Source organism: Aquarana catesbeiana, linkage group LG04 (assembly GCF_042186555.1).
Source record: "Aquarana catesbeiana isolate 2022-GZ linkage group LG04, ASM4218655v1, whole genome shotgun sequence".
NCBI classification, from domain to species: Eukaryota; Metazoa; Chordata; class Amphibia; order Anura; family Ranidae; genus Aquarana; species Aquarana catesbeiana.
This window is the reverse complement of record NC_133327.1, coordinates 53654763-53670027: the sequence shown is the minus strand read 5'-3', so window position 1 is coordinate 53670027 and position 15265 is coordinate 53654763. Positions and strand designations below refer to the sequence as shown.

General features: G+C 41.3%; 1 protein-coding gene across 1 annotated transcript in view; it reads right to left on the bottom strand.

Moving 5' to 3' along the window:
- Positions 1-442: 442 nt before the first annotated feature.
- Positions 443-15265, bottom strand: part of LOC141139247 (uncharacterized) — a 30806-nt gene continuing 15983 nt past the window's right edge. The window contains exons 5-8 of the mRNA XM_073625207.1: positions 14220-14505; positions 13766-13944; positions 7285-7567; positions 443-2304 (exon numbers count right to left, since the gene is read on the bottom strand). Coding sequence (XP_073481308.1) covers positions 2139-2304; positions 7285-7567; positions 13766-13944; positions 14220-14505 — 914 coding nt within the window. The 3' untranslated portion in view covers positions 443-2138. The remainder of the gene's footprint in view (positions 2305-7284; positions 7568-13765; positions 13945-14219; positions 14506-15265) is intronic.

The window sequence follows — 15265 nt, the reverse complement described above, 5'->3', positions numbered from 1 at the left end:
TGAGAAGGGATATTCTGAAATGAATATTGATGATACTATTGCCCAGGTTGGTAACGTAGATAAGAAAGGCCATGCTGTGCAAGAAGAGAGCCGATACTGAGGTGTCTATTGATAATAGGTTTGGGTGGTCCTTGACTACTAGTTATTCTAATCAACATTTTGCTATTAAAAGATTACTTAAAAAACATTGGGGAGTTCTTAAAAATGACAGGGTATTTTGCCCCGCACTCCCTGAACAACCTGCTGTTATTCATAAGGATGAACCGGCCTTGCAACATAAAGTTGCTCCCAATGTTATTGACCCCCCAAAAAAACTTTTTCAAAAAGTCTCTTTTTCAGTCTATGAAAGGCTTCTTCCCCGTCACAAATGTAATATTTGCCAGATCAATTCTTTTAGAGGTAGATGTTGTTTATCCTTTCAATCTACACAGAGGAAGATTACTTATGATATCAATACGTTTATTACTCGCACTTTGAAATACATTATTTATATGATTTCATGTCCTTATGTCAAACAATATATAGGACGCACTAAATGTGAATTACAAGCACGCCTGCCAGAACACGTTGCTAATAATAAACAAGGGTTTATGAGCCATAATTTATCTGGACATTATGCCAAATATCCTGGAGGGGTAATAATTTGGTTTGGAGACCGGCTGGATTTTTTGCATGAAGTCCTATATCCCCTTCGGCTTGAACATCAATTGGGACATAAACTGTTTTATTAACAATAGCTAATTCTTTCGTTTTTCAATTTTATTTTAATTTTATTTTTTCTTAGATTTTTTTCATTACTATATTCCCTTTATTTTTTATATATTAGTTTTTTATTGTATAATTTTTTGTGTATTTTGAGGTTTTATAATATGTTTTTTAGTTGCAGTGTTCCTATGGATTACCTCTAATGGCTTTTTTTACAAATATTTATAAAAATTGCTTTTGTTCCAGTTGAATTTCCAGCTCCATATTTGGAGACTAATTGTGTCTGTTTTTTCTCCATTACATGGCGGTAATTTTGTATTTTATTGCAGGTTTTTATTATATATTAACCTCCCTCCACTGGTGGCACTATTTTAATATGTATCTCTCAGTATGAGCATTTCATGGCCAGCAGTCAAGGTGGCGCTGCCGCTCTATTTATAACCTGCAAACGTGATGAGACATCACTTCAACCTATCCCTAGACAACGTCATATATGATGAAACTCGTAGGGTGGGGCCTACGATGGTGGCATCATCACGTTATTCATCCCTGATTGGTTGGCCTAATCTATGCCTAGAGGGGAGCCCGTGGGAACGTGGCACATGCCGGTTTTTGGACACTTGCTGAACTTTTTTATCCTAGAATCTGATAAGTGCCTCTTTTTACCTTGCCAATAAAATGTTTTATATTATACTGCGCTATGGGAGCGATTTACCTTTGAGTGTCATTGGAACATCATTAACTTTTGATGGTTGGAGGGAGGTCTTAATTTCCCGTGCTTGTTCTGACCACCTATGGTTTAGTGGTCAGTGTTATCTGGTAAGCAGCTTCAATATGCTGTCTGGTTTGTGGATTATGGTTTCTTTTTCCTGCCAATCTGGATAAGCATCACAGTTTTCTACACTTGTCTGTCATCTATCACAGCGCACAGAGGAGAACATTCTTTGATGATTATTGGACTTTGCTTTTCATTTTTAATATTGTTTTTACTATTTGTGTTCACTTTTTATTAATTATTTTAGCGCTGCAGTTTATTTCTATTATAATGCAGTGCTTGTGACCTGAGTAAAAAATCACTATGCCCAGGTGTTCTGTGAGGCTGGAAAATGCAAATGATCCAGAAGGTTTAACGGGATGTTTCCAGTGGCACTGACAGCAGTTTGTTTGTGGCACACAAGATACAATCTGGTACCTTACAGTTCCTACTATTTACATTTTGTTTGATTAATATATTTAACTACATTTAGGGAAATATAGATGTGTTTATTTGTAGCAAACTCTATGTTTGCTACATTAGTGGTGGACCCAAGGTCTTTGGGGGAAGATAGCCTCCTGGGGTTCTTAGAGTGTCTAGTAGTTGAGAGGTTAATTTACCTTCCTGCATTCACCCAAAGTTGATTATAATGTATTTATATTATGAATCCTCATAATTTTTAACAAGCAGAGCATTCCGACACAGGTGTACCGTAGATCTGTACTTCACAAAATGTTAGATATGTTGTTTTTCCCGGTAGGACAATGTTCACATAACGGCCCTTCATATCAAAACAATGGAAGGTCAAAGTGGTACCCAGTGGTATTGCTGTAATCTGAGCGCATCTGAAAAAACAGTAAACAGAGATTTCTTGAAGTAGGAGGGAATTGAAAAAAGAGAAAAGCACTAGGAAGAAGAAAAGTATAAGGTATAAGGATAAAGGTAAGAAAAATGAGAAAGGAAAGCATACAGAATAAACAAGGAGAAAAGGTATCCGAAAAAGGCCATGGAAGAGGAGGGGGAGGGGAGAGAGAAGAAAAGTAGAAGATAAAGTGTATGGAATGGGAATGTACAGAACAAGACTAGGAAGAAGAAAAATAGATAAGGAAGGATATGAAAGAGTAGAGGAAGGGAAGGGACATAACAACAACAGGAAAACAAAAAATAGAAGATGGATATGGAAAAGAAGGCTCCAATGAAGAAAAAAACATCCAAGAGGTGCTGGGACTTTGATGTAAGTTCATACAAAATAGTGAGAGGACAAAAACATTCAGAGAGCTCACTGGCTGCTCACAACAAACAAGGCTACCCTCCAGTGGGTACCCCAACATGTCACCAGAAGTAAAACATGCACTAATGGAAGGAGCACCAAACCAAATAATAAAAGAGTCCAAATTCCTTTATTCATACTAAAAAATAGCCAATGTGTTTTAGGGGAAAATCCTTCTTCATAAGGGCTAAAACAAAACTCAGCAATATAAATAACAACGTCACTTAAGAAAGATTGCCAGATAGCGCAGCCAATCCCATGAATAAGTCCCTTGTGACGAAACATGTCGGGGCGTGGCTACGAGGCAATCTGACGCGCTAGACGTAGGACGCTGTGACAGGAGGCGCCGTACGGGAAAGCGGGGAAGCGGCTCCAGGAGACTCGGGGAACGGGTGAGAGTGTGTCCGAACACCTAGCTGCCTGGGTCCGCCGTGACCACCATACGTCCGTTGACCATTTGGAGTGGTTTTTTTGGTGATGACCATGTTTGCTGTGCTATTCTGCTTGATTCAAGTTTATGAAATGTGAGTTTAATGGTGGAGGAGAGTGTTGCTTTTATTAAAGTTTATTGCGTTACTGCACTATTGGTTCACTTTTCTTTGTTTCATGTGGGGAGTACGCTTGTATATGCTCTGGACATCCAACAGGAATTGAGTGGCAATTATCACTGTACCCCTTACTGTGTGGGAATAGCCTGTGAGCCAAACACGAGAGTGTAAGGCAAAAGTAGCTGGTGAGTTTGCTCGCTGAAGGGGAGTGGAAATCACAGTTCACAGCGGTGTGGTGGAAGATTTTTTGTTCACTGAAGATCTTTATTATTTATGAATCATCACTCATATCACTACGTCACTGCTTATTGGACTTTTATTCAATATACACTGTATGAATTTATTACACTAAATTATTTTTTGATTAGTTTTGAGTGATACTTGATAGGTTGTCACTTTTTAGTTTATTATGGTAATTATACACATGTACATACAATTTTTGTTATAATCAGCGCTGCTATTTGATTTCACTTGAGGTAAGGGCAGGTTTTAGTGAATCATTTATTATTATTTTTTGCAATATAAATAACAAAAATTTAAATAATAATATAATGTAAATTTAAATATTTCCCCTTAGGCCCCTTTCTTGTGCGACTTGCTCTGTGACTTGGGACTGCAAAGTCGCATGACAAGTCGTTCCCCATGATTTCCAATGATAACCATTCATATATGTGCGACTTCAAGTCGTGCTGACTTCAAAGTAGTCCCTGTACTACTTTGGTCCGACTTTCATGCGAGTCCATATACCTAAAGTTTATACAGGAATTCCCTGAAATTGCATTGAAATCGCGTCAAAATCACGTCAAAATCACGCAACTTTGAAGTTGCGATAGTGTGAAAGGGGCCTAATAATGCCTTAATTATATAGTGACCAACTTCTGGCAATATTTCTGTTCAATGGTAGAATCTACCAACAAAAATGAGGCACTGCTATGGGCACAACTTGTGCACCTACCTATGCTAACCTATATCTAGGATGGTGGGAACGAACTAGAATATTTGTTGATGAAATTAATCGGTTTACATCATGTATACGCTTATGTTTTTGTTTCAATGATGATGTATTCATCCTATGGAAGGGCCCTAAAGAATGTTTTACATAATATGTAGCCCAATGAACATCAATAATATTGGTATGTATTTCACTAGTGAGATCCATTATGACATCATTAATATTTTAGATCTCACCATAAAAAAAGATGCAGGTGGAACTATTCGAACCAGTATATATATCGAAAACCGACCTCCACAAATGCCTTGTTGCACTGGGACAGTCATCACCCAGGATCTCTGAAACGTGGAATCCCACAGGCCAATTCATGAGAGCAAAGCGAAATTGCTCTTCTGAAGAAGCATTTCAAACTGAAAGTGAATTGTTAGTGGAACATTTTCGTAAGAGAGGCTACAAAACTCAAGATCTAAGAAATTCAGATTTTTAACATCATTAGACGATATTTGGGGATACTGCATGATGATAAAGATTTATAAAAGGTCCTTCCCAAGAATCCCATGATTACTTATAGAAGGGGAGGAAACCTGAAAGATCTATTAGTGCACAGTCATCTGGATAAAGTCAAAAATCCAAAAAAACGACATTCTAACTGGCTGCCTGAACAGCCAAAAGGCTGTTTTAAATGCGACCATTGCAAGGCTTGCAAATATGTCCCCACGATCAAGGAATTCTGTAACCCTAAGAATGATGATATGGTTCAATTACAGTCATTTTTTAATTGTAGCTCCGAAGGAGTTACCTATGCTGCTCAATGCCCATGTTCTCGCTAATATATTGGCACGACAATTCACCAATTTAGACAATGTGTCTTGGAGCATATAAGTGACATAACTCTAAAAGGAGAAAGAATTCTGGCACAACATATGCGAGAAAGACACAGTGATCAATTATTTCATTTAAAATTTTGGATCCTTGAGCTGATTAAACAGGGCAATCGAAAAGGGGATCTGGACAAAAGACTGTTAAAAGCAGAGGCAAGATGGATCTTCTGATTAAATTCAAGAGCAACTCATGGGTTAAACGAGGGTTTTACTTTTTTACCCTTTGTACACAACTAATATTAAGAATTAAATAGGCTGCGCAGCTGATACCTCGATACCCTGTAAATACACACATATATAAAGACAATATATATCTATATGTGTAAATAATTAAGAATATATTAAAGATAATGGCTTTGTAAAATAAAATAAAATAAAATGAAATAAAAAATATTCTTTATGCACTTTTCTGATATTTTTAGTTGGTGTATAATATTCATATAACATATACATTCTTATTATAGAACTCAGAGTGTCTTCTCCTATCTCTTCACAAGATGGCATTAAACAGCATTATGAATGCATGAAGGCAATTCCGCGATCGTGCATATAGATTCGCAATTATGCCAATATGCAAATGACGTCACACGCACGCAGACATAGCGGCCATTTTTGAGGGATTGTCTATAAATAGGAGAGAAAATAAACAAATCGGCCATTTTATGATTTGCCATATGGAAATATTTTTTTACCGCCCGCGTTTTTTTTGAGCAATATGCACTCCCTTTCTTTTATTTTTTGCATATTGGCGTAATTGCGAATGCAATTGCACCAATATGCGTAACTGCATTCGCATACCCTGACAAAGCCTTCTTTTAAGCGAAACATGTAGGTTATTTTGGGCTTTTAGTTCATTTGGGGAGTTTTTTGGTTGTGGGTATAGAAGGCTTCAGTGGGGTATAACACCTTGGTTTGATGAGAGATGAAGGGTGGTCATTAGAGAGGGCATATGATCTATAATAAGGTAGCATTTGTAGAACTACTGATATATACAGATTGGCTGGAGTAGAGCTGTAGATTTGATAGAAGAAACTAAGGAGATACTACAGATAGAACTAATGATACAATTATCTGAGCTGAGCTGTAGAACTGTTGAAAGATGTCTATTTATCAGACTATAAACAGTTTATAGGCATCTGTCAGGTTATCTATCGTATTGACAGGTAGGGTATTAAGGTAGCCTTCTGCAGATACAGTTTGCCGCAAAGCCAACAGATTGGATAGTTCTCTTATACAGCCAGAGAGATCCCGTTCAGACTAGGAGCAGGGAAGATATTTGCAGCATTAAAGACCCCAGGTCAGATTGGGACCACCGTGGTATTTTCTCATCTTTCATTTTTTGAGGTGACCCCTTTATAAAAACACGATACATTCTTTCACACACTTTTTCAATAGTTTATTTGTGAGCTAATTAAAGTTAGGTTTAAAGACCAGTTGGCTTAGGTGCGGTGGGATACACACCTTGGTGTTTTGTAGTGTAAATGTAAAAGTGACTGATACAATCAGAACTCTATGAAATCTATGATAGTTAGACTTATGATTGTATTAGTCACATTAACATTTATATTATATTGTGTTTTATTGTAGTCCTGATGAAGGGGGAGTTTTTTGTGACCCCCCGAAACACATTGGCTGTTAATTAGTATGAACTAATAAATACATTTGGACTCTTTTATCCTTTGGTCTGGCTCTCCTTCCATTAGTGCATGTTTTTTTATGGAAAAGGAGGGGCCAGAACAAGACTAGAAAGAAGAAACATGAAAATAGAAGTGTATGGAAGAGGAGGGGGGTAGAACAAGAAACTCTAAACAAAAAGCAGAAGAAGAAGGATATACTGTAGAAAAGGAAGGGTCTCAACAGAAATAGAAAGAAGTAACATACAAACAGGGCAAAGAAGAAGAAAACTAGAAGAAAATTATGGAAGGGGAGGGGACAAGACTAGGAAAAAGAAAAGAAGAAGGAAATGGTTGAGGAAAGGGCGGGTGGGACACAACAAGACTAGGAAGATGAAAGGAAGAAGAATATGAAAGAGGATAAAAGAGAAAGAGGCAAGAAGGATGCCAAGAAAGATAGGCCAAAGAAAAAGCTTTGGGAAAGAAGTAGACATGAAAGAATGGAAAATTAAGTGAAAAAAAATAAAATTTGCAAAGAGTTTTGGGCAGGTAGAAGCTTACCTTGCATTATTATTCCCGTTGTTGGTTAGTGAGTTTCCAATAAGAATTTCTGCTCCATTAATGTATTCTGCACAGCAGTCCCCTCTGTTGGTGATCATTATATGGGATATTTTATAGCTTGCCAATAAATCCACTCTCCACCAGGGTGACAGTTCATTTTTACTAGAGAAGCAGGACCTGGAGGCATATATTGGATCGGCATTCCCATCTATAGCATTCATTCCTAAGCCTAAAAATTCAAAAGTTGAGGACTGAGTTGCGCGGCCCTGAAGGGCGAGGTTATCTGGTTGAAAAGAGAAAAATTATTTAGAGAGGATCCAGGCACCTTTATAGATGTTTGGGCTATATATATATATAAATAATATGCAGCACTTTCAAAGACAATTTCTGTTAACTATTAAAATACTTATTCAACTACATGCCTTGAGAAGAAAATAAGGATTTTTATTGTAAGCACACTTTTTTTTTATTGGTAGCCATGATCATTGTGAATAAACAACATTATATTATTCTTCTTTTTAATACAAAGTCCACATATGGAGGTTGCAATTGCTGATCTGTATCTGGAAACACTAGCCAATTGTCTGTAAGCATTTAGTTCATCCAGCATTACTAACCCAGAAACTTTTCCCAACGGTTTCTGCTCTGAAGAAAAGTTTTTAGTTTTTCTCCATCCAGAGGGCCAATGCTACCTATAGGCAAGGTAGGCACCAGCCTAGAGCGCACATCAGTCGGGGGAACCGCCACCTGTAAACAGTGCAGTGCGATCTGCACTGAGTGCAGGCTCAGTGAAAGCGGGCTGCCTGACAGCGCTGTTCCGCACAGCCGTGGTACCCGACGCTTCAGTGACAGCCAGAGATCAGTGGGAGAGCAAGTCTCCTTCCTTGCTCCACCCATATGATAGAGCCGGTGTTCTGCTGAGAAAGTTCCCCTCGGCGGATAATGACCCCCCTGTAGTGCGCAGGCGCAGCCCTTGCGCAGTAGGAACAACAAGGGAGCCGGCGAAAAGAGCCGAAGTTGAACACCTGAGTCAGCTGTACACGGTGCCTGCGTGCCAAGACTATAGTAAAAAAAAAAACACTTTGTAACAGGCCCCTCGCGGGCTCGCTACGCTCGCCACACTTCGGGCACGGCCTCGCTGCGCTCAGCATTTTAATATTCTAACTCTATGTCCACTTGGATGGTGGGGCTTTAACGTGGACTTAGGTTAGAATGTAGTGTGCAGGCGCCGTATAGAGCTGACAATCAGCTGTTCTTCTTCGCCAATTTTCGGTGGCTCCATAGTCGTTGGTACTGTGCAAGCGCAGCGCATGCGCAGTACAGGGGGGTCCTTATCCACTGGGGGAAATTTCTCGGCAAGACACCGGGAGTACTTTTCTCACATGAGGTCCAAGCATGTGATGAGTAGGGGCGATGCCAGGTGAGTGCTATAGCGCCCCAAAAATTCCTCACAGCACCCCAATTAGCAGCCGCTTGTGTGTCTCAGGGAAGATGTCAGTTTGGAGTCCCGGTCTCCTGCTTGTCATGATGACTGCAGGTAAACCCGGCTCCTGATACCAGCAGCACCCCCCACCCCTGTGTGTACAAAACACATCTCCAGCCTGTCCAGAGAACGACACACAGCAGTAAGATGCAGGGCTGGAGGATGTTATTCGAGTGCCCCGACCATCAAGGGGAGGGAGGGATCTTTGCATTCCAATACTTTTCTCAGTCTTAGCCTATCATGATTTGGCCAACCCTTCCCCATTCCCATCCCGCCACATTTAACTTCAGTTCCAGAGGAAGAACAAGAAGCTAAAACGACCCCTCAGCTCTCTAACTCCACTGTGACTTTGTTTTTTTCTTTATGTTTACTCCAGGGAGGGGGAGAAGGAGGTTCTGAAGCAGCATAGACACAATTTGTTCTTTAAGTGCAGATTATGGAGGAAGAGGAGAACAGAACTAGAATTCTTTCACAAAGCTGTTTATGTGCTATTTATTCAGACACCAGACTGTTGAGGAGCCTTAGTGATAATGTCAGATAGACAGAACACCGACCTAATGCATTCCTTTCTACCAGCAGAAATCCTGTTTATTACAGACTCGGACTGGGGGAAAAGAATGCATGATGTCTGTGTGTTCTGTCTATCCCTCCCTCTACTTGCTTTATTTTTAACTCTTAGGCTAAGTTTACACTAGTGCGACTTGTTATGCGACTTGGGATTGCAAAGTCGCATGACAAGTCGTCCCCCATGATTTCTAATGAGTACCGTTCATATTTGTGCAACTTCAAGTCGCAGCAACTTGAAAGCAGTCCCTGCACTACTTTGATCCCACTTTGATGCGACTTGAGGTCCATAGTACTCAAGAATACACAGGCTTCGCTTCAAGTCACATCAAAATCACGGCAAAAATCGTGTGACTTTCAGGTCGCAATAGTGGAAGCCTAGGCTTACAGTTCATTCACACTAGCTTTGCTCTCTGAAGAGCAATCCACATTCAGATTACTCTTCAGAGAGCATTAGACAGGCAGTGAGGAGGCATTATATCACCTCCTCACTGCCTGCTTGAACCTCTAAAAAATGTGATGCAATATATAATACTGCTTTAACCACTTGCCTACCGGGCACTTTCACCCCCTTCCTGCTCAGGTGGATATAGGGGTAGTAGAAGGGGTATGTGGAGAAGTGGGTACAGGAGCAGTAGAAGGGGTATGTGTAGAGGTAGGTAAAGGGGCAGTGTAAAGGGTATGTGGAGAGGAGAGGTGGATATAGAGGTAGTAGAAGGGGTATGTGGAGAAGTTGGTATAGGGGTAGTAGAAGGGGTATGTGGAGAAGTGGGTATAGGGGTTAGAGAAGGTGTATAAGGAGAGGTGGGTATAGGGGCAGTAGAAGGGGTATATAGAGAGGTGGTTATAGGGGTAGTAGAAGGGGTATGTGGGGAGAAAGGGTGGGTATAAGGGCAGTAAAAGAGGTATGTGGAGAGGAGAGGTGGATAGTAGAAGGGGTATGAGGAGAGGTGGGTATTGGGGGAGTTTAAAAGATATGTGGAGAGGGGAGGTGGGTATTGGGGCAGTAGAAGGGGTATGTGGAGAGGTGGTTAGAGGGGCAGTATAAAGGGTATGTAGAGAGGAGAGGTGGATATAGGGGTACTAGAAGGGGTATGTGGGGAGGATGGGTGGGTATAGAGGCAGTGGAAAAGGTATGTGGAGAGGAGAGGTGGGTAGTAGAAGGGGTATGAGGAGAAATGGGTATAGGGGCAGTATAAAGGGTACGTGGAGAGGAGAGGTGGATAAAGGGGTACTAGAAGGGGTATGTGGGGAGGAGGGGTTGGTATAGGGGCAGTAAAAGAGGTATGTGGAGAGGAGAGGTGGGTAGTTGAAGGGGTATGAGGAGAAGAGGGTATAGGGGCAGTATAAAGGGTACGTGGAGAGGAGAGGTGGATATAGGGGTACTAGAAGGGGTATGTGGGGAGGTGAGGTGGGTATAGGGGCAGTGGAAAAGGTATGTGGAGAGGAGAGGTGGGTAGTAGAAGGTGTATGAGAAGAGGTGGGTATAGGGGCAGTAGAAGGGGTATGTGAAGAGGAAGGGGTGGGTAATGGGGATGATAGAATGGGTATGTGGAGAGGAGAGGTGGGTATAGAAGTAGTAGAAGTGTAAGAGCGGCCGGGGGAAGGGGGGGGTATGGTGAAACCATGTTTTACTAGCCTTGGAGGGGGGTGACACCATGTTATACCGCACCAGGTGACACCAACTTTAGTGACGCCACTGCCGGGGGGGCTTGTCTTCCGGCAGGGTCCAGAGGCACAGGGGTGGGCCTGGGGCCTGTGGACCACAGCTGGCATGAGGAAGCGAGCCGGTGCCGCCACTATTTGTCTTCAGGCTGAGTCCAGAGGTGAAGGTGGGGGCCTGCGGACCGCAGCTGAAGAAATAGGTAGAGAGGCGCCGCAAAAATCTCCAACACTGCGTCCTTTACCAAATACATGGCACAGGGGTGGAGTCAGAGGCGGAGCCAAGGGACGGTAAAATGAGGTTTCGCCTAGGGTGTCAAAAATCCTTACACCAGCACTGTCTCCGTCTCTTGTTTGTTGATACTGAATGGAAGTGACTATTTCATTATTAGTCAGCTGGTGCATTTGCAATGCTCTAATGATGTAAGCTGATGAGTCAGCATCAATTTAAAACTAATGAACCCTTTAGGAGCATTTCAACAAACAGGACATTTTTGTTGCAGAGGATGCCCTTAATCTGACTTGTATATTAGTGTAGACTTCTAGGAAAATCAGGGAGAAAATTGCACAAGCAGAAAATGACATTTCTGGGGGTGTCTGTACACAAACTGTGTACAAAACACCTCCAGGTTGCTATATTGCAGTGAATTTTACAAAATATTGCAGTGTTGCAGATTGAAAAAGAAAGGTAATTTTTGATAGCATTCGATTACAATATGTTTTTTTTTTTTTTTAATTTGCTATATGTTTGCCCATGAAAGTGGAGTTACCCTTTAAAGAAGGAGAGGTCAACAATGAAAGTCTAAATATTTTTCGCACTAGAGGTTTCTTTTAAACATTCACTAGTAATTAATCTTTGATCTGTACTGTAAATTGATTCAACCCTCAGCTTATAACAATTTTCAGTGTAGGCTTTCCGGGAAAGAACACAGGGATGTATCTGGCCCTGGATATTTGACATAAGTGCTGAACAACTTTTAGCAAGGGCAACTACAATCATCTTGATGGACCTCTCACTTCAGCTTCTTCAAAGAACTTACGTATATGGTCCAAGTGAATATTCATAAATTTGACCCCTTGTCTGCTCAGTATGCCTTACAGATGCATAAAAGAGGGTCCAAGAAGTGGTCACATTTGTTGGCCCAAATTAATAGAACAGTTTCCATAATCTTTAACAGAAAATTTTAGAAGATTCTCTTTTTCCACCTTCCAAAAAAGATCAAAGCCTGACAAGTTCTGGTAACTGCTCTACAGTTCATAGCTATGGCTGACAAAATCAAGTCTGAGCCTCTCAAGAACTCAATAAACTTGATATTGCTAGCCAGAAAAGCTGTGCTTTGATAAATGTTATACCCTAGGATTCTACCATTCCTTGGCAATATGATAATCTAAATTTTATGAACCCCTCTGGTTTAAATAAAGTAGACCTATAGCTAGTTTATTCGTTTAGTAGGATTCGTTTTAGATCCACTTTCAAGTTGTTGTTGTCGTGGTCTCTTTTTGGGGCATTCACTTTCAGTTGAAGTTCTGATTACTGCTGTTACTGGAACATGAAATGTGGGTAGACCTACTGTAAAAATTTTGTGGAATTTTGTTTTAAACCAATCTATCTCTCATGCACTTTTTTACTTTACGGCAGTAAAGTGCTAAATGAAGGATTGTTTGATGTTATACGTATATCATTTTTAGTTACTTGAGTAAGTTGTTGTTTTTTTTTTTTTTACTTCGATCAGGCGTACCTACGATTATAGTGGCCCATATATGCATGGAATGTTTCTACACATACACTATATTACCAAAAGTATTGGGATGCCTGCCTTTACACGCACATGAAATTTATTGTATCCCAGTCTTCTTCCATATGGTTCAATATTGAGTTTGCCCACCCTTTGCAGCTATAATAGCTTCAACTCTTCTGGGAAGGCCGTCCACAAGTTTTAGGAGTGTGTCTATGGGAATGTTTGACTATTCTTCCAGAAGTGCATTTGTGAGGTCAGGCACTGATGTTGGACGAGAAGGCTTTGGTGTTCTATCGGGTGGAGGCAGGCCAGTCAAGTTCCTCCACCCCAAACCTGCTCATCCATGTTTTTATTGTCCTTGATTTGTGCACTGGTCCTAATCATTTGGTGGAGGGGGGATTATGGTTTGGGGTTGTTTTTCAGGGGTTAGGCTTGGCCCCTTAGTTCCACTGAAGGGAACTCTTAAGGCATCAGCATACCAAACATTTTGAACAATTTCATGCTCCCAACTTTGTGGGAACAGTTTGGGGATGGCCCCTCCTGTTCCAACATGACTGCGCACCAGAGCACAAAGCAAAGTCCATAAAGACATGGATGAGCGAGTTTGGGGTGGAGGAACTTGACTGGCCTGCACAGGGGCCTGACCTCAACCCGATAGAACACCTTTGGGATGAAATAGAGTGGAGACTGCGAGCAGGGCCTTCTCATCCAACATTAGTGCCTGACCTCACAAATGCGCTTCTGGAAGAATGGTCAAAAATTCATATAGACACACTCCTAAACCTTGTGGACAGTCTTCCCAGAAGAGTTGAAGCTGTTATAGCTGCAAAGGGTGGGCCAACTCAATATTGAACCCTACGGAATAAGACTGGGATGCCAATAAAGTTCATGTGCGTGTAAAGAAAGGCGTCCCAATACTTTTAGTAATATAGTGTAAATGGACTATATACCCCTGTGTAGGGGCCGGTGTCACAGCAGTTGTTTGATGTTTGGGGTCCTTATATTACACTATACACTATATCTTCATTTGTACCTTTTCTTAAGCAGACATAGTGTTCATCATTGGGCACAGGTGTTCCAAAGATCTGAATTTCACAAAATGTGAGGTATCCTGTTTTTCCACGCAGGATTAAATTCACATATCGTCCCTTCATATTAGGACAACGGAAGGTGTTAGTGGCACTTAGTGGTATTGAAGTGATCTGAACACATCTGCATCAAGAGGATTTATTAAAAAACAAAAAACTGTATTAAACAAAGGAGACAATTAAACTAGAATAGGAGAGCAGGGAATGAAAGCTGAAGTGGAAGGAGTTAAAGGTGGAAAAAAGAGGAGGAGAAGGAGGTGGAGGAGAAAGAGGAAGTCCAATAGCAGTAGGAAGAGAAAGAGAGAAGGTAGATGAAGAGGAGGAAAGGGAAAACAAAAAGCAGAGGATGGAGGGAAAGTGGACGAGGAGTAGGAAAGGTTTTGGGAAGAATAAGTTCACCTTGGATTATTGTTCCCATTGTTGGCCAAGGAGTCTCCGACAAGTATTTCTACTCCGTTAATGTATTCAGCACAGCAGTCTCCTCTGTTAGTGACCATTATGTGGGAAATTTCATACGTTGCTAACAAATCCACTCTCAACCAAGGTGAAAACTGGTTGGCACTAGAGAAGCAAGACCCCTGGCTGTAGATTGGATCTGTATTGCCATCTATGACATTCAATGCTGAGCTCAGAGCGTTCACATTTGTGGAATGAGTTGCACGGCCATAAAGGGCAAGATTTGTACCTGTTTAAAAAAGAGAACAAAAAATTACATGATGCCAAGCTGTATTGATCTTTTTCTTACTACTGCAATACTGGGCTTAAAGAAAAGTTATTTAACTGTATGCCACCTGGCTCACGCTGATATACGTCGGCAGAATGGCACGCCTTCGCAAACTGACGTATCTGTACGTCAGTCCGCAAAAGCAGGATAGTGAGCGTACGCACGCCTGCCGCGCTGGTCTCGCGGACTCGATGTCCATTGGCGGCCTGCGATCAAGGCGAGGAGAGGCAGGACAGGGAACTGCCTATGTAAACAAGGCATTTCCCTGTTCTGCCTAGTAACATGACAGATTTCTACTGTTCCCTGTCATCGGGAACATCGATCTCTATCATGTCAGTGGTAGCCCATCCCCCCCACAGTTAGAACATGCTGAGGGAACACACTTAACCCCTTGATCGCCCCCTAATGTTTAACTCCTTCCCTGTCAGTGACATTTATACAATAATCAGTGGCTATTTTTAGCTGTGATAGCTGTACAAATGTCAATGGTCCCAAAATAGGGTCAAAAGTGTCCGATCTGTCCGCCGCAATGTTACAATCCCGATAAAAATGCGATCAAGGCGAGGAGAGGCAGACAGGGACGTCTGCCCGAGCAGACGTCCTATGACGAAATGCGTAGGGCGGGACTTATCCACGTTATGCGTCACCTTCAGAGAGACCAGTACTGAATACCGCGGACTGTGTTTTACTATATGCTTACCAGTATCGTTCAAAATGTGAG